Here is a 24,998-nt window from a genome sequence, read left to right as displayed (position 1 = left end):
TATAGAGAACGGACAGACAGACAGAAGAGCCGCTTTATATATATACTAGCTGGGGAGCCCCGCGTTGCGAGGGCAATTTTGGGGGCGCTTGGTCTCCCTGCCCCTGTGTGTCCCCCCTCTCCCTGTCATGTCCTCTCCCTGTCCTATCCCTCCCTCCCCTCCCCTCCTCTCCCTCCCCTCCCCTGTCTCCCTCCCTCCCTCCCTCCCCTCGCCCACCCCCACCCCCACTCCTCTCTGTCCCTCTCTCCGGCCCCTCCCCCTGCCTAGTGCCTGAGGTCCGGAGCTGAGGTCCCCCGCGTATGGCGCGGCTGATGGACGGCCGCTGTGGGCGGGCGGGCGGCGGCATGCACGGTCAGTGGGCAATTTTGGGGCGCTTGGTCTCCCTGCCCCTGTGTGTCCCCCCCTCTCCCTGTCATGTCCTCTCCCTCTCCCTGTCCTATCCCTCCCTCCCCTCCCCTCCCCCACTCCCCTCTGTCCCTCTCTCCGGCCCCTCCCCCTGCCTAGCGCCTGAGGTCCGGAGCTGAGGTCCCCCGCGTATCGCGCGGCTGATGGACGGCCGCTGCGGGCGGGCGGCGCATGCGCGGTCTGCGCGGGCGGCGCGAGCGCCCCGCGATTTCCCGAGGCTCCCCCCCCCCGCGATTTCCCGAGGCGCTCCCCCCCCCCCCCCCCCGCGATTTCCCGAGGCTCTCCCCCCCACCATTAAATTGTTATTTAATTCCCTAACACATCATTAAAATATTTACCTTAGTTCCCTAACACACAAAGTGTGGGGGAAAAAATTGTGAAAATCAAGATGGCGGCCACTCACCTCGGTTCAGAAGGATAAGGCCCGCCCACACACACATTGGTCGACCGGTCGAGTCACCGAAGCATAGGATTGGTCAATCGTCGAGGTCACTCGACACTCAACTGTAGGAAGGAACCCGCCGTCCGATTGGTGGACCTCGACGTCACACGGTCGCTAATGAGATGCTAATGAGCGGAACGCTGAACGTTTTTGGGATACCGCGGGCGGGATTTTTTGTCCGGCCGAAACGTAAATACGCCTATGACCGGTCCGGAATCGCAAGCTTTCTTTTGAGGCGACGCGCGCGTCGCTACGCTCTGTAACTTCCAAACGTATAGAGAACGGACGGACAGACAGACAGACATTGGGACAGACATCGGGACAGACAGACAGAAGAGCTCTTTTATATATATATATATATATATATATATAGATAGATAGATACACTCAGGAATATATCTGTTTATACACTGTATGGATAGATCTGTATTTTTGTGAACAAACATGAATGTTTTCCGATGCTTTGGCAACATAAGATGTAACTTGTCATGCCAATAAAGCGATTTGAATTGAATTGAATTGAATTGATAGCAAAATACTGCAGATGCTGGAGCAGAATGGGAGACAGCTGCCATGTGGGAGAGAGAAAAAAAAGGAAAGGGGCGGGGGGGGGGGGGAAACCAAAACAAAGGTGTGGATAAAAAATATAACTAAAAATGTAATAGGGGCCGAGGTTATGATCTGAAATTGTTGAACTCGATATTGAGTCCGGAAGGCTGTAAAGTGCCTAATCGGAAGATGAGGTGCTGTTCCTCGAGTTTACGTTGAGCTTCCGTGGAGCAATGCAAGAGGCCAAGGACGATGAGGTCCGAGTGGGAATGGGGCGGTGAATTAAAATGACAGGCGACCGGAAGCTTGGGGGCACCCTTACGGACTGAACGGAGGTGTTCTGCAAAGCGGTCACCCAATCTGCGTTTGGTCTCCCCAATGTAGAGGAGACCGCATCGTGAGCAGCGAATACAGTATACTAGATTGCAAGAAGTACAAGTAAATTGCTGTTTCACCTGGAAGGGGTGTTTTTGGCTCTGGACAGTGGGAAGGGGGGAGGTATAAGGGCAGGTGTTACATCTCCTGCGCTTGCACGGGAAGGTGCAAGGGGAAGGGGTGCTGGGGGTGACAGAGGAGTGGACTAGGGTGTCTCGGAGGGAGCGGTCCCTACGGAATGCTGAAAGGGGAGGGGAGGGGAAGATGCGTTTGGTGGTGGGATCACTTTGGAGATGGCGGAGGATGATCCGTTGAATGTGGAGGCTGGTGGGGTGAAAGGTGAGGACAAGGGGAACCCTATCGTGGTTCCGGGAGGGAGGGGCAGGGGTGAGGGCAGAAGTGCGGGAGATAGAACGGACACGGTCGAGGGCCGTGTCAACCACGGTAGAGGGGAATCCTCGGTTGAGGAAAAAGGAAGACATGTCGGAAGCGCTGCTGTGGAAGGTGGCATCGTCGGAGCAGATGCGGCGGAGATGGAGAAACTGGGAGAATGGAATAGAGTCCTTACAGGAGGCGGGGTGGGAGGAAGTGTAGTCCAGGTAGCTGTGGGAGTCAGTGGGCTTGTAGTGAATATTGGTCAATAACCTATCCCCAGAGATGGAGACGGAGAAGTTGAGGAAGGGAAGGGAAGAGTCAGAGATGGACCATGTGAAGGTGAGGGAAGGGTGGAAATTGGAGGCAAAGTGAATGAAATTGTCTCGTTCAGGGCGAGAGCAGAAAACGGCACCGATACAGTCATCAATGTATCGGAAAAAGAGGTGAGGGAGGGGACCTGAGTAGGATTGGAACAAAGAATGGTCCACATATCCCACGAAAAGGCAGGCATAGCTAGGACCCATGCGGGTACCCATAGCAACACCCTTGATTTGGAGGAAATGAGTGGAGTTAAAGGAGAAGTTGTTCAATGTGAGAACAAGTTCAGTCAGGCGGAGGAGGGTAGTGGTGGATGGGGACTGGTCGGGCCTCTGTTCAAGGAAGAAGCGGAGCGCCCTCAGGCCATCCTGGTGGGGATGGAGTTGTAGAGGGATTGTACGTCCATGGTGAAAAGGAAGCGGTTGGGGCCAGGAAACTGGAAACTGTTAAAGTGGCGGAGGGTGTCTGAAGAGTCGCGGATGTAGGTGGGAAGAGACTGGACAAGGGGAGAAATTATAGAGTCGAGATAGGAAGAGATAAGTTCCTTGGGGCAAGAATAGGCTGAAATGATGGGTCTACCAGGGCAGTCCTGTTTGTGGATCTTGGGAAGGAGGTAGAAGCGGGCTGTGCGGGATTGGGGAATTATGAGGTTGGTGGCCGCAGGGGGAAGATCTCCAGAGGAGATGAGGTCAATGACAGTCTTGGAAACGGGGGTTTGATGTTCAGTAGTGGGGTCATGGTCCAGGTGGAGGTAGGAGGAGGTGTCGGAGAGTTGGCGTTCAGCTTCCGCTAGGTAGAGGTCAGTTCGCCAAACAACAACAGCACCATCTTTGTCAGCAAGTTTAATGACAATGTCAGGGTTGGATCTAAGAGAATGGAGTGCTGCAAGTTCAGAGGGAGGTAGGTTGGAGTGAGTGAGGGGAGCAGAGAAATGGAGACGGCCGATGTCACGGCAGCAGTTGGTGATGAAAAGATCCAGAGGGTAAGAGGCCAGGGGGAGGGGTCCAGGTAGAACGGGAATTCTGAAAGCGGGAGAAAGGGTCAGTCGTGCGGGGGGGAAGACTCCTGGCCAGAGAAGTGGGCACGGAGACGAAGGCGGCGGAAGAAGAGCTCGACGTCGTGCCGAGCTCGAAATTCATTGAGGTGGGGGCGTAAGGGGATGAGGACTGATCGTTCGGGGTCAGAGAGTGGAAGGTCAGAGGGGATAGTGAAAACGTGGCAGGGGGTGAGATTGGGAGAAGGGCGGGGGGGTTCAGAGGAAAGTGAAGGGGAAGGTGGTTCTGGAGGGGTGTTGGTGTCCAAGAGTTGATGAAGCTTGCCTCTTAATCTATTCCCGGCCTCTTAATCTATTTCATCCCCTGTGCCTCTTTATTGGTCTTGATAAAGGGTTTTGACCTGAAACGTTGACTCTAATTTCTCTCCACGGATGTTGCCTGGCCTGCTGAGTTTTTCCAGCATTTTCTGTTGTTATTTCTGGTCAGTGGTGGCCCCCCCTTCCGCTTTCCACCAAGATGTTAAAGTGATTCTCTTTTTCCTGATGGCAGAGCTATAGGACCATGAAAATGCACGTACACGATTCTGCCATCTTGATAACGGAACCAGTTTTTGGATTTAATATAAATTTGATATAAATGCATTCCTTTTTGAGAAACCTAAATATATAACCAAGGTTCAAAGGACTGATGACGTAGAGGAGGGGACTGTGGAATAAATCTTGATTTTGATACATTGGCATTTAAGATATTTACTGGGAACAAGAGAAATAAGTTCAAAGGACTAAAAGTACTGACAGTGACGTTTCATCTCTTAAGCGTGTATCAGAGCATATAACTATTCCATTCTGTCGCATTATGTTATACAATGTTTCTGGATTTTACAATAAAAATCCACAAAATGAATTGGCAATAAGGCATTGAAATACATAATGTTTAACAAGCAAATTAATTTTCCACTTTGTATTCTGGGAAGTTCTGATCACCTATTTTTCTTCCGAATTAAGCGCATTATTTTTTGCTTCTCTACACTTATCAACCAGGGAGCAGGTAGGCAAGAGCTTATGAATATTGCTCTCTTCAACCAGCTGCTAGGAGATGCACTAGAGGTGATTGACTTGCCTGAGTACTTATTCAAATATATTTCCAGATTTTTAATTTCCTCCCTGTGGACATTTTGTCTTCTACTGCTTTCGAATTGGAAGTATAAGTACATATTCCATCATCATAGGGGACTCCAGAAATGTGCAACCAAAGCTGTCTCAGTTTTCAGATGCCTACCAAAATACTGTACTGGAAAATGGCTGTGCCAAAAGTGAATCTATACAGATCTGATAGACAGTTTTGAATAATATAGAGAACTCTTTCCAATTTCTGTACCATCTACAGACTTTGAGATTGTGGATGTTAGGTGAATAAAAAGCATTCGGCTAAGCTGTGATGCTTCCTCAGTCAAATAGCCTGCAATATTTACTCTCTAGGCTTACATTAAGAATGGCCACTTGGGTCATGCATAGGTTGCCAACTCTGGTTGGATGTATTCTTGGAGGTTTCATCACGTGACGTTTGTCCACTGTTTGCAAATTTACTTCAGTTGATTGTCTTAGTACTCCAGCATTTCTAAGATAATTATGTCATAGTACACATTTTTTAAAATCTAGAAGCAAAATTTGGACAGAAATATTATAGAATCATGTTACAGGAAACTCTTGTTTAAACGGTACCTAATTATCCGGAATTCTCTAATAACTGGCAAAATTCTGGAGTAGGTTTTGAGGCTTCCGTATACTGTATATTTGTGGCTGTGTAACCGGGGTTCTCGTACCTTTTGCCATGTAATCATGGCTCCTGCACCTCTGGTTGTGTAACCTGGTCCCCAGTACCTGTGCCTGTGCCCGCGGAACGGGGCTCCGGCACCTGTGCCCGCGGAACGGGGCTCCTGCACCTGTGCCCGCGGAACGGGGCTCCGGCACCTGTGCCCGCGGAACGGGGCTCCGGCACCTGTGCCCGCGGAACGGGGCTCCGGCACCTGTGCCCGCGGAACGGGGCTCTCGTACCTTGGGTCATTGTCACTCCATGTCCTTTCTTCGTTATCCGGAATTTTTAATCAACTGGCACCATCCCAGTCGTGTCGGTGCCGGATACCAAAGAGTTTCCTGTATGTAGAAATGTGTTGTGTGTGCCAGGACAAAATCTATGGCAAACTACCCATATACATCATGAACTTTTCACAGATTACAGAGAGCTACTTTTTTGTAACTGACTAGTTTACAATTATGTCATTCTATAAAAGAACCTAATTTTAGAACGTAAACATTTAAGAGAAATGTGCTTTTTTTTAAATATAGAAAAACAGAAAATGCTGGAAATACTCGGCAGGTTAGGCAGCATCTGTGGAGAGAGAAACAAAGTTAACGTTTCAGGTTGATGACCTTTCATCAAATCTGGAAAAAGTTAGACATGTAACAGGTTTTAAGCAGGTACCGAGGCAGGGAGAGGAAAGAACAAAAGGGAAGGTCTGTGATAAGGTGGAAGGCAGGAGAGATTAAATGACAAAAGAGATGATGGTGCAAGGAAAATGGGGATGGTACTGGAACAAGTAAAGAAGCAAAAAATTGGTCTAGAGGAGGTGTAAGTGGGAATAGCAGAATCATTACCAACCATTGCTGTCCCAAAAAATGGAGGCAGTGATTATGATTTGAAATTGTTGAACTCCGTGTTGAGTCCAGAAGGCTATAAAGTGCCTAATCGAAAGATGAATTGCTGTTCTTTCATTGGAACAGTGTAGGAGGCCGAGGACTCAACCAGTCTCTTCCCACCTACATCTGTGACTCTTCCGACGCCCTCTGCCACTTTAACAGTATCCAGTTTCCAGGCTCGAATAGTTTCCTTTTCATCATGCATGTTCAATCCTTTTTAAAATTCGTTTATGGGATGTGGGCGACGCTGGTAAGGCCAGCATTTATTGCCCATCCCTAATTGCCCTTGAGAAGGTGGTGGTGAGCCGCCGCCTTGAACCACTACAGTCCTTGTGGTGAAGGTACTCCCACAGTGCTGTTAGGGAGGGAGTTCCAGGATTTTGACCCAGCGATGTACTTCTAAGTCAGGATGGTGTGTGACTTGGAGGTGATGGTGTTCCCATGCATCTGCTGCCCTTGTCCTTATAGGTGGAAGAGGTCGCAGGTTTGGAAGGTGCTGCCGAAGACGCCTTGGCGAGTTGCTGCAGTGCATCTTGTAGATGGTACACAGCCACGGTACGCCGGTGGTGGAGGGAGTGAATGTTTAAGGTGGAAAATGGGGTGCCAATCAAGCGGGCTGCTTTGTCCTGGATGGTGTCGAGCTTCTTGAGTGTTGTTGGAGCTGCACTCATCCGGGCAAGTGGAGAGTATTCTATCACACTCCTTACTTGTGCCTTGTAGATGGTGGAAAGGCTTTGGGGAGTCAGAAGGTGTGACACTCGCTGCAGAATACCCAGCCTCTGACCTGCTCTTGTTGCCACAGTATTTATGTGGCTGGTCCAGTTAAGCTTCTGGTCAATGGTGACCCCCAAGATGATGTTGGTGGGGGATTTGGCGATGGTTATGCCATTGAATGTCAAGGGGCGGTGGTTAAACTCTCGCTTGTTGGAGATAGTCATTGCCTGGCACTTCAAACCGGCAGGATCTAAGTAACCTAATGGCCAGAAAGAAAAATCAGCAGACACCAGCACCTGCTCAGATTAAAGTGGTTCAAAAGCTGCTTATGAAACTGTACATAAGTATGAGAAAATTGGAAAAAATTGTACTGTAACTGTGTGAAATTGATGTAACAGTCGCCGAGTTTACTATGGGAAGGAAACGTTCGCCAAATGCACAGTGAATTGCCTGGTACTGCCTGTGGGTGTGAGAATCTGTTAATCTTCTGTGGCACTGAAAACATTGCCTTTTGAACTCGTGAACTGCTTAAGAGCCAATTATGTTGTTTTACTCTTCCCTTAATTTGCCAAAACACTATGTGCTGCTCCTAGCAACCATCTACTCACTGGTCAGACATTTCCTGCTCCACTAAGTGTTATGATTGAAAATTGTCATACAATTTATATGAAAGACATATGTTCACTGTATATTACTCTAATTACCAAAAATGATGGATTATTGTAAATTGTCAAGGTGACCGCTCAGTTAATGAGTTCTGAGAAGCGTCAAGTGGATTAGTATTTTTCAGAAGCCATTTGCTCATTTAATTTTGAAAGAGTAGCAAGAATTGCCTATTATTTTATTATACAAACTTTAGACTTTGAGCATCATAAAGTGGAATACATAAATGTGAAGAATAGATGAAATAGTTGTGATATTCTCCAACCATAAAAGAATAAAAGTCAAAATGAGTGCTTACATTGAGAGCATTTACCTTCAAAAATTATATTGTAAAGCTACTGCATTGAAGTCTGTTTAAGGGACGCGATTAAGAAAATTATCCCTGGAATTGCAAGAAAAAAAGCAATTTATTCCACTTATCTTTTTTTCAGTTTTAAGGAAATTGCAAGATTCCATTTGAAGGAATCAGTGAAACTAATCGGCATTATATCCTGCGATGTAATTTAAGAACTCTTGACACTGGGAGCAAGCACTGTGAGAACTGACTGACTTATTCTGTGCATACTTTGGGGGATATCTAGGATTGTTCTGCTTAAGGGAATCAAAACATTCTACCCTAACTGATTCCATTAAGGGGACAGCGCTCTATATGTATGCCAGTTCTCCGATTTAGACATTAAAGGGCGGATAGCTTGTCTCCTGACGTGGATATTCAGGTTCCAGTTTTGCTCTGTACTACAAATAAGAGGCTATAAGTTTAAGTGCAGGTTCCAGAATATTCAACGGTGGATTTGAAACCGGCAAGCTGAGAATTTGGGGAGCTAATGCTTTGGAGTCAGAAGCAGTCCACAGTCGTGCTTTCCTTTACTGTGAGCATTTTTAAATAAAGTTGATGCATTTAATGTAACGTTACTACAAATGCACTAATGGTAGAGCAAATATGCAAAATGAACAAACCAAAATTATTTGCGTATAGTTAAACTAAAATTGTAGTATTACTTTAAAGTTTCAGAAGTGTCGTTTCCACCATTTATAGTGGGTGCATTGGTGTTAATCCGATTTGCCCGCTATAAGCAGTGGACGCTAAAGACAGCGTCAGTAGCCGGTTTAGCTTACAGCTCTGTCTTGCTCATGTAGGAGTCATGAACATCCTAAAGAGGGGAAAAACACAGTACTTCGAGAAAAAGATAATGGCTCGGATTTTGCAGTCAGTGGCAAACCAATGGCGCTAGTCGTACATTGCACTTACACTTGCCCACAGACTTTCGATGGACTTTGCACTGGAAGTTCTAGTAATTAGAAATCCAAAACAGCACAGTGTCCTCTAGAGAGAATCTGGGACTTGTGTGAACAGGCAAAGCAACTGTGCATCTCCTTAACCAATCAGATTGAAGAATCCACACTGAGACACATAGAGTTTGAACCAGGAAGTGCAAGTTAAAAAGTTAATTCAATAACAAATCATGTACAGAAAGCAAAAGAAAGATGAGGTTAAGAGAGAGAAAAAAAAAGTATTTAAATTTTTTGATTTTTAAAAATCTCCAATAATAATTAAAATCTGAAGGAATGAGACGCCACACTTGTAAAAGTTATTTTTTTAGTGCCACAGAGGTGGTTTGGCAGTAATTCAGACTCATCATGCATTAAAAATTCACTTTGACTGGAATGGACAAACCCTAACTTTTTCTGGCGTGTTTAGTGGGTGTCTATCATGTAATTACCCCAACATCGCGCAGTTGCATGTGTTTCAATGCTGAGTCTCTTGGCGAGATACCGGTGTAGCGAAGCTTCTGCAGGAGCACCGCAACTCAGACAGCAACCTCCTAATTTTAGTGTTTAACTGTGCATGTGCAGTCGCTGGAAATTGCTATCCGATTTACACTTTAATAACAGTGAGTGCTGATAGCCTCACCGTTATTTTTACCGCAAAATCTGGGCCAATGAAATCTTCCAGCCTGAGCGATGGCTAGTAACTACATGTAATCCTGTTAATCAGCCTCCATCACTGGCACTGCATTACTGAGGCACTCGGCTCCTCCGATGAATGGTTAATTCGGAGTTGATTTGAATTGGCTTTAGTTTGTACTACATCCAGTACTGGAGGAGCAGAAATTTACTCCAACTAAATAGTGGGAAGACCGAAGCCATTGTCTTCGGCCCCACCACAAACTCCGTTCCTCAGCCACCGACTCCATCCCTCTCCCTGACAACTGTCTGAGGCTGAACCAGACTGTTCGCAACCTTGGTGTCATATTTGACCCCGAAATGAGCTTCCGACCACATACCTGCACCATCACTAAGACCGCCTATTTCCACCCCCGGAACATCGCCCGTCTCTACCCCTGCCTCATCTCATCTGCTGTTCACACCCTCATCCAGGCCTTTGTTACCTCTAGACTTGACTATTCCAACGCACTCCTGGGTGGCCTCCCACGTTCTACCCTCCGTAAACTCGAAGTCATCCAAAACTCTGCTGCCCGTGTCCTAACTTGCACCAAGTCCCATTCATCCATCACCCCTGTGCTCACTGACCTACATTGGCCCCTGGTTAAGCAGCGCCTCGATTTTAAAATTCTCATCCTTGTTTTCAAGTCCCTCCATGGCCTCAACTCTCCCTATCTCTGTAATCTCCTCAAGCCCCACAACCCCCTCCCCCACGCCCGAGATATCTGCGCTCCTCTAATTCTGGCCTCTTGAGCATCCCCAATTATAATCGCTCCACCATTGGTGGCCGTGCCTTCAACTGCCCGCATAAGAGATTAGCGTGCAAAGTTAAAGCACATGGGATTGGGGGTAAGGTACTGACTTGGATAGAGAACTGGTTGGCAGACAGGAAGCAAAGAGTTGGAATAAACGGGTCTTTTTCAGAGTGGCAGGCAGTGACTAGTGGGGTACTGCAGGGATCGGTGCTAGGACCCTAGTTATTCACAATATATATTAATGATCTGGACGAGGGAACTAGATGTAATATCTCCAAGTTTGCAGACGACACAAAGCTGTGTGGGCGTGTGTGCTGTGAGGAGGATGCAGAGAAATTCCAGTATGATTTGGACAGGTTGGGTGATTGGGCAGATGCATGGCAAATGCAGTATAATGTGGATAAATGTGAGGTTATCCACTTTGGTGGCAAAAACAGGAAGACAGATTATTATCTGAACGGCAATAGATTGGGAAAAGGGGAAGTGCAACGAGACCTGGGTGTCCTTGTGCACCAGTCGCTGAAGGTAAACGTGCAGGTGCAGCAGGCGGTTAAGAAGGCAAATGGTATGTTGGCCTTCATATCGAGAGGATTCGAGAACAGGAGCAAGTACAGGGCCTTGGTGAGACCACACCTTGAGTATTGTGTGCAGTTTTGGTCACCTTATCTGAGGAAGGATGTTCTTGCCATGGAGGGAGTGCAGCGAAGATTCGCCATACTGATACCTGGGATGGCAGGAATGACGTATGAAGAGAGATTGGGTCGATTGGGCTTGTATTCGCTAGAGTTTAGAAGAATGAGAGGGGATCTCATTGAAACTTATAAAGTTCTAACAGGACTAGACAGACTAGATGCAGGAAGGATGTTCCCGATGGCGGGGGAGTCCAGAACCAGGGGTCACAGTCTAAAGATGAGGGGTAAGCCATTTAGGACAGAGATGAGGAGGAATTTCTTCACCCAGAGAGTGGTGAACCTGTGGAATTCTCTACCACACAAGGCAGTTGAGGCCAATTCATTAAATATATTCAAGAAGGAGTTAGATATATTTCTTAAGGCTCAAGGGATATGTGGAGAAGGCAGGGACAGGGTACTGAATTTGGATGATCAGCCATGATCTCATTAAATGGCAGAACAGGCTGAAGGGGCCGAATGGCCTACTCCTGCTCCTATCTTCTATGTTTCTATGCCAAGGCCCTAAGCTCTGGAATTCCCTCCCTAAACCTCTCCGCCTCGCTACCTCTCTTGCCTCCTTTAAGACACTCCTTAAAACCTACCTCATTGACCAAGCTTTGGTGTTTACGGGATGGTTTCCTGGACCAATATGTCGAGGAACCAACCAGAGATCAGGCCATCTTAGACTGGGTATTATGTAACGAGAAAGGATTAATTAGCAATCTTGTTGTACGAGGCCCCTTGGGTCGGAGCGATCATAATATGATCGAATTCTTCATTAAGATGGAGAATGAAGTAGTTGACTCGGAGACTAGGGTCCTCAATTTAAATAAAGGAAACTACGATGGTCTGAGAAGCGAGTTGGGTAGGATTGATTGGGGAACGGCACTCAAAGGGTTGACGGTGGATAGGCAATGGCAAACATTCAAAGACCGAATGGATGAACTACAGAATTTGTTCATCCCAGTTTGGCATAAAAATAAAACAAAAAAGGTGACCCAACCGTGGCTAACAAGGGAAATTAGGGATAGCATAAGGTCCAAGGAGAGGGCATATAAATTGGCCAGAAAAAGCAATAATCCTGAGGATTGGGAGCAGTTTAGGATTCAACAAAGGAGGACAAAGGGATTAATTAAGAAAGGGAAAATAGAATATGAGAGTAAGCTTGCAGAGAACATAAAAACTGACTGTAAAAGCTTTTATAGATATGTGAAGAGAAAAAGATTGGTGAAGTCAAGCGTAGGTCCCTTGCAGTCAGAATCGGAATTTATAATGGGGAACAAAGAAATGGCAGACCAACTAAATACATATTTTGGTTCTGTCTTCACAAAGGAGGACACAAATAACCTCCCAGAGATGCCGGGGAACATAGGGTCTGATGAAAGGGTGGAACTGAAATAAATCAGTATTTGTAGGGAAATGGTGTTAGGGAAATTGACGGGATTGAAGGCCGATAAATCCCCAGGGCCTGATAATCTACATCGCAGGGTACTTAAGGAAGTGGCCCTAGAAATAGTAGATGCATTGCTGGTCATCTTCCAGAACTCGATAGACTCTGGAACAGTACCCATGGATTGGCGGGTAGCTAATGTTACCCCACTATTCAAAAAAGGTGGTAGAGAAAAGGTGGGGAATTATAGACCGGTATGCTTGACATCGGTAGTGGAGAAAATGCTAGAGTCCATTATAAAAGATGTAATAGCAGAGCACTTGGAAAGCAGTGACGGGATCGGACAAAGTCAACATGGATTTACAAAAGGTAAATCATGCTTGACTAATCTACTGGAATTTTTTGAGGATGTAACTGGTAAAATAGATAAGGGAGAACCAGTGGATGTGGTGTATTTGGACTTTCAGAAGGCTTTCGATAAGGTCCCGCATAAGAGATTAGCGTGCAAAATTAAGGCACATGGGATTGGGGGCAAGGTATTGACTTGGATAGAGAACTGGTTGGCGGACAGAAAGCAAAGAGTTGGAATAAACAGGTCGTTTTCCGAGTGGCAGGCAGTGACTAGTGGGGTACCGCAAGGATCGGTCCTAGGACCCCAGCTGTTCACAATATATATTAATGATCTGGACAAGGGAATTGGATGTAATATCTCCAAATTTGCAGACGACACAAAGCTGGGTGGGAGGGTATGCTGTGAGGAGGATGTCGTGAAACTCCAGCACGATTTGGACAGGTTGGGTGATTGGGCAGAAACATGGCAAATGCACTATAATGTGGATAAATGTGAGGTTATCCACTTTGGTGGCAAAAACAGGAAGGCAGATTATTATTTGAATGGCAATAGATTGGGAGAAGGGGAAGTGCAGAGAGACCTGGGTGTTCTTGTACACCAGTCGCTGAAGGTAAGCATGCAGGTGCAGCAGGCGATTAAGAAGGCAAATGGTATGTTGGCCTTTGTAGCAAGAGGGTTCGAGTACAGGAACAAGGATGTCTTGCTGCAGTTGTACAGGGCCTTGGTGAGACCACACCTTGAGCATTGTGTGCAGTTTTGGTCACCTTACCTGAGGAAGGACGTTCTTGCCATGGAAGGAGTGCAGCGAAGATTCACCAGGCTGATACCTGGGATGGCAGGGAATACGTATGAGGAGAGATTGTGTCGATTGGGCTTATACTCACTGGAGTTTAGAAGATTGAGAGGGGATCTCATCGAAACCTAAAAAATTCTGTCAGGCCTGGACAGACTCGATGCAGGAAGGATGTTTCTGATGGCCGGGGAGTCCAGAACCAGGGGTCATAGTCTAAGGATAAGGGGTAAGCCATTTAGGACTGAAATGAGGAGGAATTTCTTCACCCAGAGAGTGGTGAACCTGTGGAATTCTCTGCCACAGAGGGCGATGGAGGCCAGTTCATTAAGTATATTCAAGAAAGAGTTGGATATATTTCTTAAGGCTAAAGGGATCAAGGGATATGGGGAGAAGGCAGGGACCGGGTACTGAATTTGGATGATCAGCCATGATCTCATTGAATGGCGGAGCAGGCTCGAAGGGCCGAATGGCCTACTCCTGCTCCTATCTTCTGTGTTTCTATGGTCATTTGCCATAACATCATCTTACGTGGCTCAGTGTCAAATTTTGTTTGATAATGCTCCTGTGCAGCGCCTTGGGATGTTTTACGACGTTAAAGGCGCTATATAAATACAAGTTGTTGTTGTTGCTGCTACACTACTATTAAATTGATTAAAATAAACTTCTAAGTGTCGTTTGTACTAGAATAGCAGAACGCTGATTAATGCATGAGAAATTTAACTAGCAGTTTGAGGTGGTGCAGGATCCTGTTTTGGCCCTATAACTTAATTCTATAGACATGGGTGCTTTCCACTTTTTCATGGCCAAGAAGGTAGTATCTTTACAGTAGTCAACCAATGGAGTCTTTCCATGGATTCTTCTGAAATATACTTAACTTTAGGTACTGCAGTATTAATTTTTTTTAATGAATTCTTGGGATGTGGGCGTTGCTGGCAAGGCCAGCATTTATTGCCCATCCCACCTAAAAGAAACAGTAATACCTGGACTGGGAAATAAGGGGTGGGGGGAGGGCGGCAGGTAAAATCAGTGAAACAGAAAAGGGGGGATAACTTAAAAACAAGTCTCCTAGATATATTGTGGATATAAATCAGCCTGATTTGTTGTAACAGAGTTCCAATTTTGTATGTGACTTTGTTTTATAACCTATATTTTGGATATTGGACTTGCAATTCCTCTTTCTCCAGTCTTCTCTGTTTTTGCCCTAAGCAACTCTTCATCCTTGGCAATTGCAATCTTTGCGTGAGCTCATCTCATCCACTTCTGATTTCCTTGACATTCTTGTCTTCCTCAAGACCTCACTTCCTTGAAAGTCTGTGTGACTGATAGGAGATTCTCCAATCTCTTCCTCCTACACATCCTTCTGATTTCCACAAACCTTTCTACTACCTCCCTTTGCTACTGCAAAATACTATGCCTTAATCCCCTTAGAAGTGCCACATATGATAATAATAGAATTGATCTAAAACTCTCTTACTTCCACTTCTGACTCTCGTTCCCACCAGATCCTGGATGGTATCTCACGCTCACTGCCCCCACTGGTCCAGTCTTGTTGACATGTTCTCAAATTTGTAAATTAGAAATGGTATACAACCATCCTGACTGACCCGTGCCAGATTTGGCTTTGAGCAGTTATATTGCACCCTTTCCACACACAATCCTCCTATTCCAAGTTCATCCTGGAGGGTAATAACAACTCCAAACTTGTTCCCTCCATCGTATACTCTCTCTCCTGAACACCTGCTTCCACACTCTTTTTTCCCCACTGATGATACTAAATGAAAAAAGCTCATGAATTTGTTTGTATCCAAAATGGAGGCCATCTGCATAGCTGTCTCGGCCTCATCTGGTCTTCTTTCCTCTGTAAGGCTAATTCTTGATTTGCTGAACCTTGGTGTCCTCTCTAACCCCCAAGCTGAGCTTCCTTTCTCACATCAACCTGTTACCAAGATTCCTTCCTTTCACCTCTTGAACATTTCCTGCCTTCACCACAGTCTCTCCCTCACTGCTGTGAAATCCAAATTGCATCTTTATCACTTCACAAGACTTGACTTCTTCAACCTTCTGCTTGCTGGCATCATTGGCTCGACAAATTCAACTTATTCAGCATTAAGTAGCCTATGTTCTCCCCCATGCAAAGATCCACACACCCATTACTTCCACCCTTGCCAAACAAATGATTTAAGATCCTCGTGCTCACTTCAAAATCTCTCCATGCCTTGTCCACTCTACCTGATTGATTGATTTACAACCATACAATCCCGCACATTCTCCACTCCCTTGTCATAGGATTATTAACTTGTTCCCTGCTCCCGGCATGCCACTATCTATGCCATTCTTTCAGCCGTTTTGTCCTTGGTCTCTGGAATTCGGTTTCAAAATCTATTCATCTTGTCACTCTCTGCTGTCAAAAGTGTCTAAAAAGCCTTACTGTTTTAATTGTGCCTTCATGCCCTCCGCTCCAAATGACTTTTTCCCCCCTCATGCTCAATGTCTACCTTTTTTTGTTTTCTAAAATGCTCTGAGATGTTATTCTTTGTTAGGAATTCTGTAGAAATGTAAGCTAATTTGCTGATTGATATAATCTTCTGTTGTCCTAGTTTTAAGAAGCTCACAATATTGCATTGCTCATTTCCTGCTGGCCACCCATCATAAATAATTCTCTTCCTTTGTGTTTTCATGCAGCATCAGCACCTGTTAGCACTGTAACCAGGTGTCGTATTTCTCCAGGTAGTAATCCCACCTGGGAAAAGAAGAGTGTCACCATGTCAAATATTACCATTGACCCGGACATCAAACCTGGGGAGTATGTTATTAAGAGCCTCTTCGCAGAATTCACAGTTCAGGCTGAAAAAAAGATTGAAGTTGTGATGGCTGAACCATTGGTAAGTCAAATTCTAGTTTTAAAAAAATTAAAAAGAGGGAAGGTGATTGATTTTCTTGTCGTCTTCCCCCCTCGGGAAGCAGGGTCTATTGATTTGTTTCCCTTTACATCTTTTCACCCCAACCCCAGGCAGAAGAACCCCTACTCTCTAGAAAATCCTCTCTAAACTCCTAACTCTTTACCTCCCTCACTGCATTTCAAAAAAATCTCTTCAACCAAGTTTTCAGTCACCTTTCCTAACTGTGTCTCGAAGGCTGGATCTCTGTTCCCTTTCCTCATCTGTGAAGCATCTTGGGATATTTTTGTACTTTAAAAGCACTATGTAAATGCAAGTTATTGTTTATTATGTTACCAATTTCATGTTTCGATGTATATAGTCAGTGGCTTAAAAATATGGTGTGGAGATGCCGGAGTTGGACTGGGGTGGACAAATGTAAGAAATCACACAACACCAGGTTATAGTGCAACAGCTTTATTTGAAATCACAAGCTTTCGGAGCTTTCAAATAAAGCTGTTGGACTATAACCTGGTGTTGTGTGATTTCTTGCTTAAAAATATGGCTGCCAAAAGCAATTGGAGGAAAATTGTTTGAACCATTTGGTCAAGTATGCAGTACATGAATACTAATTTGCAGGGAGGGCATTAATAAAGTGGTTTGGTTGATTCTGTGGAGCTGGTTGTTGATTAGTACTTGTCTAGTGCATGGAACAAGTTTATGCTTGGTTTGTATTTAGTCAGTTGGTTTTCTAAACCAATCAGCATGGTTACCTTAACAGATAGTGGTTATTTGAACCTTGGCTTTTTTGCCCTACAAAGCTTTGCCTCCCTTGATGTGTGCCTCTGCAGCATGCCGCACACAGCTTTTAATTATATAGATTGATCCTCACTGTGGATAGGAGAAAATTAGATGAAAAAGGCATGCTATTCAGAAAATAACTAAAAGTTGAAATACTAGGCAGGAGAATGTAGGAAGAACATAAGGAATAGGAGCAGGAGTCGGCCATTCAGCCCTTCGAGTCTGCCCAGCCATTCAATAACATCATGGCTGATCATCTACCTCAACTCCACCTTCCTGCATTATCCCCATATCCCTTGATTCCCTTAATATCCAAAAATCTATCGATCTCTGTCTTGAATATATTCAACGACTGAGCCTCCACAGCCCTCTGGGGTAGCGAATTCCAAAGGTTCAAAACTCTTTTAATGAAGAAATTTCTCCTCATCTCAATCCTAAATGGCCAACCCCTTATTCTGAGACTGTGACCCCTAGTTCTAGACTCTCCAACCAGGGAAATATCCTCCCAGCATCTACCCTGTCAAGCCCTGTAAGAATTTTATATGGTTCAATGAGATCACCTCTCGTTCTTCTAAATTCTAGCGAATATGGAACTAGTCTCCTCAATCTCTCCTCATAGTGTCAGCTAGTGGCTCAGTTGGTAGCATCCTCTCCTCTGAGTCAGAAGGTTGTGGGTTCAAGCACCAGAGACTTGAGCACAAAAATCTAGGCCGACACTCCAGAGCAGTACTGAGGGAGTGCTGCACTGTCGTCTGTGCCGTCTTTTGGATGAGCCGTTAAACCGAGGCCCCGTCTGTGCTCTCGGGTGCACGTAGAAGATTCCATGGCACTATTTCGAAGAGAAGTAGGGGAGTTATCCCTGGTGTCCTGGCCAATATTTATCCCTCAATCAACATAGCAAAAATAGATTATCTGGTCATTATCACATTGCTGTTTGTGGGAGCTTGTTGAGTGCAAATTTGCTGCCATGTTTCCTAAATTACAACAGTGACTACACTTCAAAAAGTATTTAATTGGCTGTAAAGCGCTTTGGGATGTCCGGTGGTCCTGAAAGGCGCTATATAAATGCAAGTCTTCCAAGTCTTTCTTTCATAAGACATTTCCCCCATCCCAGGAATCAGTCTGGTGAACATTCATTGCACTCCCTCTAAGGCAAGTATATCCTTCCTTGGGTAAGGAGACCAAAACTGTACACAGCACTTTAGGTGTGGTCTCACCAAGGCCCTGTATAATTGCAGTAAGACTTCTTTACTCTCTTACTCCAATCCTTTTGTAATAAAGGCTAACATGCCATTTGCTTTCCAAATTGTTTGCTGTACCTGCATGTTAACTTTCAGTGATTTGTGTACAAGGACACCCAGGTTCCTCTGAATATTAACATTTCCCAATCTCTCACCATTTAAATATTCAGCTTTTCTCTTTTTCCTACCAAAGTGGATAACTTCACATTTCTCCACATTATATTCCATCTGCCATGTTCTTGCCCACTCAGTTAACCTGTCTCTATCCCTTTGCAGCCTCTTCACAACTTACTTTCCCACCTAGCTTTGTATCATCAGTAAACTTGGATACATTACATTCGGTCCCCTCATCCAAGTCATTGATATAGATTGTAAATAAGCTGAGGCCCAAGCACTGATCCTTGTGGTATCCCACTAGTTATAGCCTGCCAACCCGAAAATGACCCGTTTATTCCTACTCTGTTTTCTCCAAATACACTACATCCACTGGTTCCCCCTTATCTACCCTGCTAGTTACAACCTCAAAAAACTCTATTCTGGAAGATCAAAACCATGCATCTACTATCTCTGCTGCCACCTCTTTTAGAACCCTAGGATGTAGACCATCAGGTCCAGGGGATCTGTCGCCTTTTATTCCCATTAATTTCTTCAGTACTACTTCTTTACTAATACTAATTTCTTTAAGTTCCTCATTCTCACTGGACCTTGATTCCCCACTATTTCCAGAATATTTTTTTTTTGTCTTCTGTGAAGACAGATACGAAGTATTTGTTTAATGTCTGACATTTCCTTATTCCCTATTATAATTTCTCCTGTCTCTGCCTGTAAGGGACCCATGTTTACTTTTGCTAATCTCTTCCTTTTTACATACCTATAGAAGCTTTTAGAATCTGTTTTATGTATCTTGCTAGTTTACCCTCATTCTACTTTCTCTCTGTCATTTTCTTGGTCCTCCTTTGCTGAATTCTAAAATCCTCCCAATCCTTAGGTTTGCTGCTCTTTTTGGTAACATTTATATGCCTCTTCCTTTAATCTAATACTATCTTTAACATCTCTTGTTAGCCATGGTTGGACCATTTTTCCCATGGCGTTTTCGCAAAGGAATGTATATTTGTTGCGAATTATGAATTATTTATATAAATGTTTGACTTTGCTTAACTACCGTCATATCTTTTAATACACTTTTAATTTCCCCAGCCTACCTTAGGCAACTCGTGTCTCATACCTATGTAGTTTGCTTTGTTCAGATTTAAGTCCCTAGTTTTGGACTTAACTAAATCACTCGCAAACTCAACATAAAATTCTATCATATTATGATCACTGCTGCCCAGAGGCTCCTTTACTACTTCACTAATTAACCCTGTCTGATTTCACAATAGTAGATCTAAAATAGCCTAAAGAAGGGAAGGTATATTTAAAAAAAAGTCTTATGTTCATTTTAGTAGAGGGTTAATATTACAATAATGAAGTTGCAACAAGTGTGAATGGCTTTATTTCTGCAACAGAATTTACAGCATCTATGTGAATTGAGAACGAGGGGCAAAAGCACAAGACATATTAATGAGAAGTGTGCAACAATGTATCTTCTTGCAACATTTATCTCTTATGTGACAATTCAGAGTATATTATTTCCTTTTAAGCATGTCACAAACAGCATGCGATGCAACACATTTTAGAGAAAGCAGTTTAGCACTATGTGGAATTCAGGTGAAATCTTACTAATCAGATTTTATAGACTACTTGTTTAGACAGGACCACCATACCCTTTAGAGCAAGGGTATTCAAATTGCGGCCCCCTGAACTCAGGCATTCTAGCTCTTGAAGCCCAGGTATCTCAGTGCTATTTGGACCTCCATTTCTTAAATAGTGGTTTGTCCATTTTAATTTTGATTCTGGAGATATGGAAAAGGGGCTGTATTGAGCTCTGTTAATTCATTGCCAGATAAAGCCTAAATCAGAAAACCAAAATCTGTTAGTTTGAGATGCTTTTTAAAGTGTAAGTGACCCTCCAGGCTTCATGATAGGCACCTATATAAAGATAAAAGCTTGGAATCCTCTGCATTAGGGAACTGGTTTGCAGTGTTATCTGGAGCCAAGTCGGAAGAATCCTAACTCCCAGTAATGGGTTACCACTCTAGATCCCACTGTTGACCCAGGTAGCTGGTCTTTCATCAGCAGCACCCTGAAATATTACATGCATGCGAAGCCTGCTATAGAACGTTGCCTTGATCTGATCTTCCATCAACAGGCTTGGCAATTTGGAGGCACTTCATCCCCAGATACCCTGCCTACCTCCCCACCCCAGAGAGGATAGTCACTAGTTAATAATTTAAACCGTTGACAAATGTGGGCTTGAGTCCTTGCTTGATGGACAACAGGATCCAGAGCTCCACATGAGCAGCACAACTCACATAAAATGTGTGAGTGCTTTACCACCATTCTCCTGACTACAAAATAGACACTCACTATCCTCATAGAGCTCATTGACCATAGTTCTGTAAATGCAGCGCCAGATCTGCAGGGCAGGGAATGACATTGCTCTTAGAGAACAATACCAAGTGCCACCTATTATCCTCTCAGGTCAGGAAATATGGTTCTGTTAGAGGCATGCATACCCTCGGTGTTCCAGACCACAGTTTCTATCCCTAAGAAGGTGGATCCTAGTAGTTAAGAAATCATTAGTGCTTCATAAGTTACTGCCCTAGTCTATATTAATAGCTTAGAATAGAAATTATAATTCCTTGGGATTTGATCACATTTAACCCATTGGGCCTTTGTAGGACCTCCATGTCATTAATATCAAAGCCTTAAATCTACAAGGATTACTTTCATCACAGTAGGGCATGTTGCTATAGTCTCCTCTAATGAATATTTTAAGGAAGCATTCATTTAGAAAACCTACTCTGTCTTCTGGTTCATTCCCATAGAAGCACAGAAACTGTTTTTCTCCATATGAGCCACTCAGTCTAATCCTACCCTTCTGCTTGCTCTGCACGTCTTTATCAGGCCCCTTTTTCAGGCAACCATCTAATTCCCTTTTAAAATAATTTATGGACTCTGCAACAGGGGTTTGTGGTAGAGAATTTCACAATCAAACCAACTCCATGGTAGCACACAGACATGTATGTATGAAGTAAAGGAAGCTGGTTTCAAGGGTCAGTATTATTTTGAGAGATAGTGCCTTGCTTTAGATTCCAAGGAGGTTAGTAATGTTTGTAATTACTGTAAATATTGTTTGTGCTGAGCAGTGTTCATTTACCTGCTTTAATGTTCAATAAATGTATAAAGTAGTTTATAACCTAACATTTTTTCTAATAAGAGTGTATATTCTGTCTACTGAAGATGAGATCACATGGTGACATGTACTACGTTTCAGTAAGCTAGAGTCATCTTTTTAGGCAGCCCCTCGGAACCGAGGGTGACTTGCTTCTACACTAAAAATGAGTTCGCAGGTGACTGATGAGTCCAGTGCGGGACCTACAGTCTCTGTCACAGGTGGGGTAGACGGTGGTTGAAGGGGCGGGTGGGTGGGGTGCTTGGGTTGACGTGTGCTCCTTGCGCTTGGCTTCCGCTTGCTCCCGACGAAGAGACTCGAGGTGTTCAGCGCCTTCCCGGATGCTTCTCCTCCACTTTGTGCGGTCTTGGGCCAGGGATTCCTAGGTGTCAGTGGGGATGTTGCACTTTTTCAAGGAGGCTTTGAGGGTGTCCTTGAAATGTTTCCTCTGCCCACCTTTGAGCTCTGGCATGGCAAGAGATCCCGAGTAGAGCGCTTACTTTGGGAGTCTCTTATCAGGCATGCGGACGACATGGCCCGTCCATCGGAGCTGATCAAGTGTGGTTAAAGCTTCGATGCTGGGGATGTTGACCTGAGCGAGAACACTGAAGTTGGTGCGTCTATCCTGCCAATGGATTTGCTAGAGTACTGTGACAAGGGTTCTCCGTTGGACTCTGGGTTTAGCTACATTTACCTTTGATTTGGGCATGTAAATATATGCTGGTTTATAGAGGACTCTGAACCCTCGAAAGTATCTAGTGGAAAAACTCGGAAATGTATGTGATCTTAAATTTGTGCCTTCTCTTTGGCAACTCACCAACTACTAGAAGCAATCAATCACTGTCTATTCTATCTTAACCATGAATCATCTTCAAAATCTCTGTCAGGTCACTCCTTCAAAATGCTTTTGTATTCTGTGCCTCTAGATACAAAACTGAGGAGTTCTTTAATGATGTGTCTCTGTGCACACTAAGATTCTTCTGCTCCTTATCATTTAAGGTGTATTTAATTTCCCAATTTTAACTTCCAACACACATTACTTAATATTTTTCTGCATTGCACTGCTACTATCATCCTTTTTGTCCATCCTTCCAGCCATTATATGTCTCCCTGTTGTCTTTCACAATCCTTTTCATAATTGCCATGCCCCCAATTTGGTGTTATCTGCAAATTTCAATATTGTTCCCTCAATTCTTAATTCCACATTATTAGTATTTTTTACGGTGTGCAACTCTTTCTTGACTGTCTTTTTACTGTTATGGTACTGAGAGTATTTCTTGCTGCTGTGTTCAGCATCTGCAGTTACATTCATTTCCATTTTCCTCTGTGCTGGATAGACCATGTCAAGAATAATTTGTCACAGAAAATGATACAGATGACGGAAGTGGCCAGGCTAGATCAGAACTGATAATAATGGATGTGAAAGTGAATTAATTTGACTCCATCATTGCTGCTGAGGTGATGCACAGGAATTTAGTAGTAGTAGGATATCACATTGGTATCAGTGGGGTTCTTTGACAGCTCTTTAATGCTCATAAGTATGGTTAATGTCATGGATCCTAGAGTTTTCTACAGGAGTGACACAAAAGAATATCACAACTGATTATAATGTCCACAGATTTTCACTTCGTACTATGGACTGCAGAGCCTCACTGGTAGAGTTAAAAGTCTACAGCAGCTGGAAAAATAACTCGAGTTGTTTACTGGAAGTGCTGGCATTCTGTTGGATCTGCACTTTTCTAATGAATTTCTGATACTGCCAAAACATTCCAATGAAACAACATTCCATCAGAGGGCTTATTGTAAGTTCTTTGAATAAATCTGAAGAATAAACTCCATGCTTGTTTGTCCAAGTACTGTATACTATACATATATTACACAATTTTACCTATGTAATGGTTTAATTGTTCTTAAAACAATTGATAAGGGTCATAAGGATGGGTAGAAAAGAATAATCAAAGGTGGAAATTTATTTTTCTTCATTCTGGATTCCATGTTCAATGGGGTGAATCCAGTTTACCATGGGGGTTGGGGGAAATATAAGGGACTGACTATGTTCTTTTGAGATGTTTGGATGTCCTTGATGTCACTCATGTGATTTTTCCTTCCTATGCCGTTGCCTCTTAGTGAGGCTTTTTGTTATTTTTTTATGTTAGTGGACTTTCCCTGGTGTCTTTCCCCCATTAAAAAAAAACCTACAGTTTTAGTAGCAGTCATTTTTATTTGTTTTTAGTTACCAGTATTTGACTCTGTTTTTAAAAAAAAAAATCTTCTCAAAGTCTCCTGGATTCAACTGCATTCAGGCCTTTACAGTGGCAAAGAGCGAAGGATGTATTTTCTCAAAGAACACAGTCATTATCTTTCAGTCAGGGTGCATTGATAAAGTCTGTAAAATTGAGAGGAGACTCTGGAGGAACATCCACAGTGGTGGTGGGCTCAAGCATTAAATTATTACAAACTTTCGTTTGTCTGATCAATTTGAATATTATGGCTTCGATGTCGCGGTCAGCGGTGAAGTGATGGCGCTCGTCGCTGACTTGGAAGAAAGCTGCCGAAAAAGATCCAGCGATCTGACGTGGATTTCACTTTTCCCCAACATTAATTTCAATCTGGCGTCACCTATAGAGGACCTCCAGCATCCAGCAATAGTGATGCCATCAAGCAGACTAAACAGCCAATCACATTGAAGAATTCTCAGACCGCAATCCAAGTAGTAAAAAGCACTGATTACCCTTCACGTTTTAATCATTTTGAGAGCGAAATAAAGATTGGGATGTACACATGGGATTAAGGTGGAATCTGAAATATCAAACTTTAAAAAGAATGTGTTATTTTAAACATCTATGAGCATTTGTATCCTCATGGAGTCATTTGACATTCCATAAATATAAGATGAGTTTTCCAGGACCAGAGGGGCTGTTCAGCAATAATTATGGCTTTGTACACCGTTAAAAACCCAGTTACACCCCATTCAACAAGGCTTAACTTCATGTTTTTTTTACAGCGAGATTAGAGTGTAAAAAATGGAAGTTCACATCACTTCGTAATTTGTAAGATTTCCATCGGTGAGGATTTCAACAGCGCACCCTGTGGAGGAGCGGGGAATTACTGACAGCAACTTCTGGATTTCCACGTTTAACTGCGCGTGTGCGAACGCTAGAAGTTGCTGTCAGTTTCAGAGTAATGATGGTGAATGCTGACAGTTTCGCCGTCATTACAACCACAAATTTCAGGCCAATATTATTGGCATCACTGTTGCCTAGGTGTTCCCCCACATGGAGGTCTGATGTGGCATCAGGATCACTACTAAAAACAAAATCAAGTATCTGATTACCCCTAGTTTCCTTGCTAACATGCTGTGTTAGAAAA

General features: G+C 44.0%; 1 protein-coding gene across 9 annotated transcripts in view; it reads left to right on the top strand.

Annotated features, from left to right (window-relative positions):
- fryl (furry homolog, like) overlaps positions 1 to 24,998 on the top strand; it is a 599,764-nt gene that overhangs the window by 214,289 nt on the left and 360,477 nt on the right. For all 9 annotated transcript variants that reach the window (XM_085969926.1, XM_085969925.1, XM_085969924.1 and 6 more), the window contains one exon: positions 16,120 to 16,319. In XM_085969926.1, coding sequence (XP_085826052.1) covers positions 16,200 to 16,319 — 120 coding nt within the window. In that variant the 5' untranslated portion in view covers positions 16,120 to 16,199. The remainder of the gene's footprint in view (positions 1 to 16,119; positions 16,320 to 24,998) is intronic.

The sequence above is a fragment of the Somniosus microcephalus genome, chromosome 2 (genome assembly GCF_052327205.1).
Source record: "Somniosus microcephalus isolate GS21.2 chromosome 2, FLI_Smic_1.0, whole genome shotgun sequence".
Taxonomy (NCBI): Eukaryota; Metazoa; Chordata; class Chondrichthyes; order Squaliformes; family Somniosidae; genus Somniosus; species Somniosus microcephalus.
This window is presented reverse-complemented; position numbering and strand designations above follow the sequence as displayed.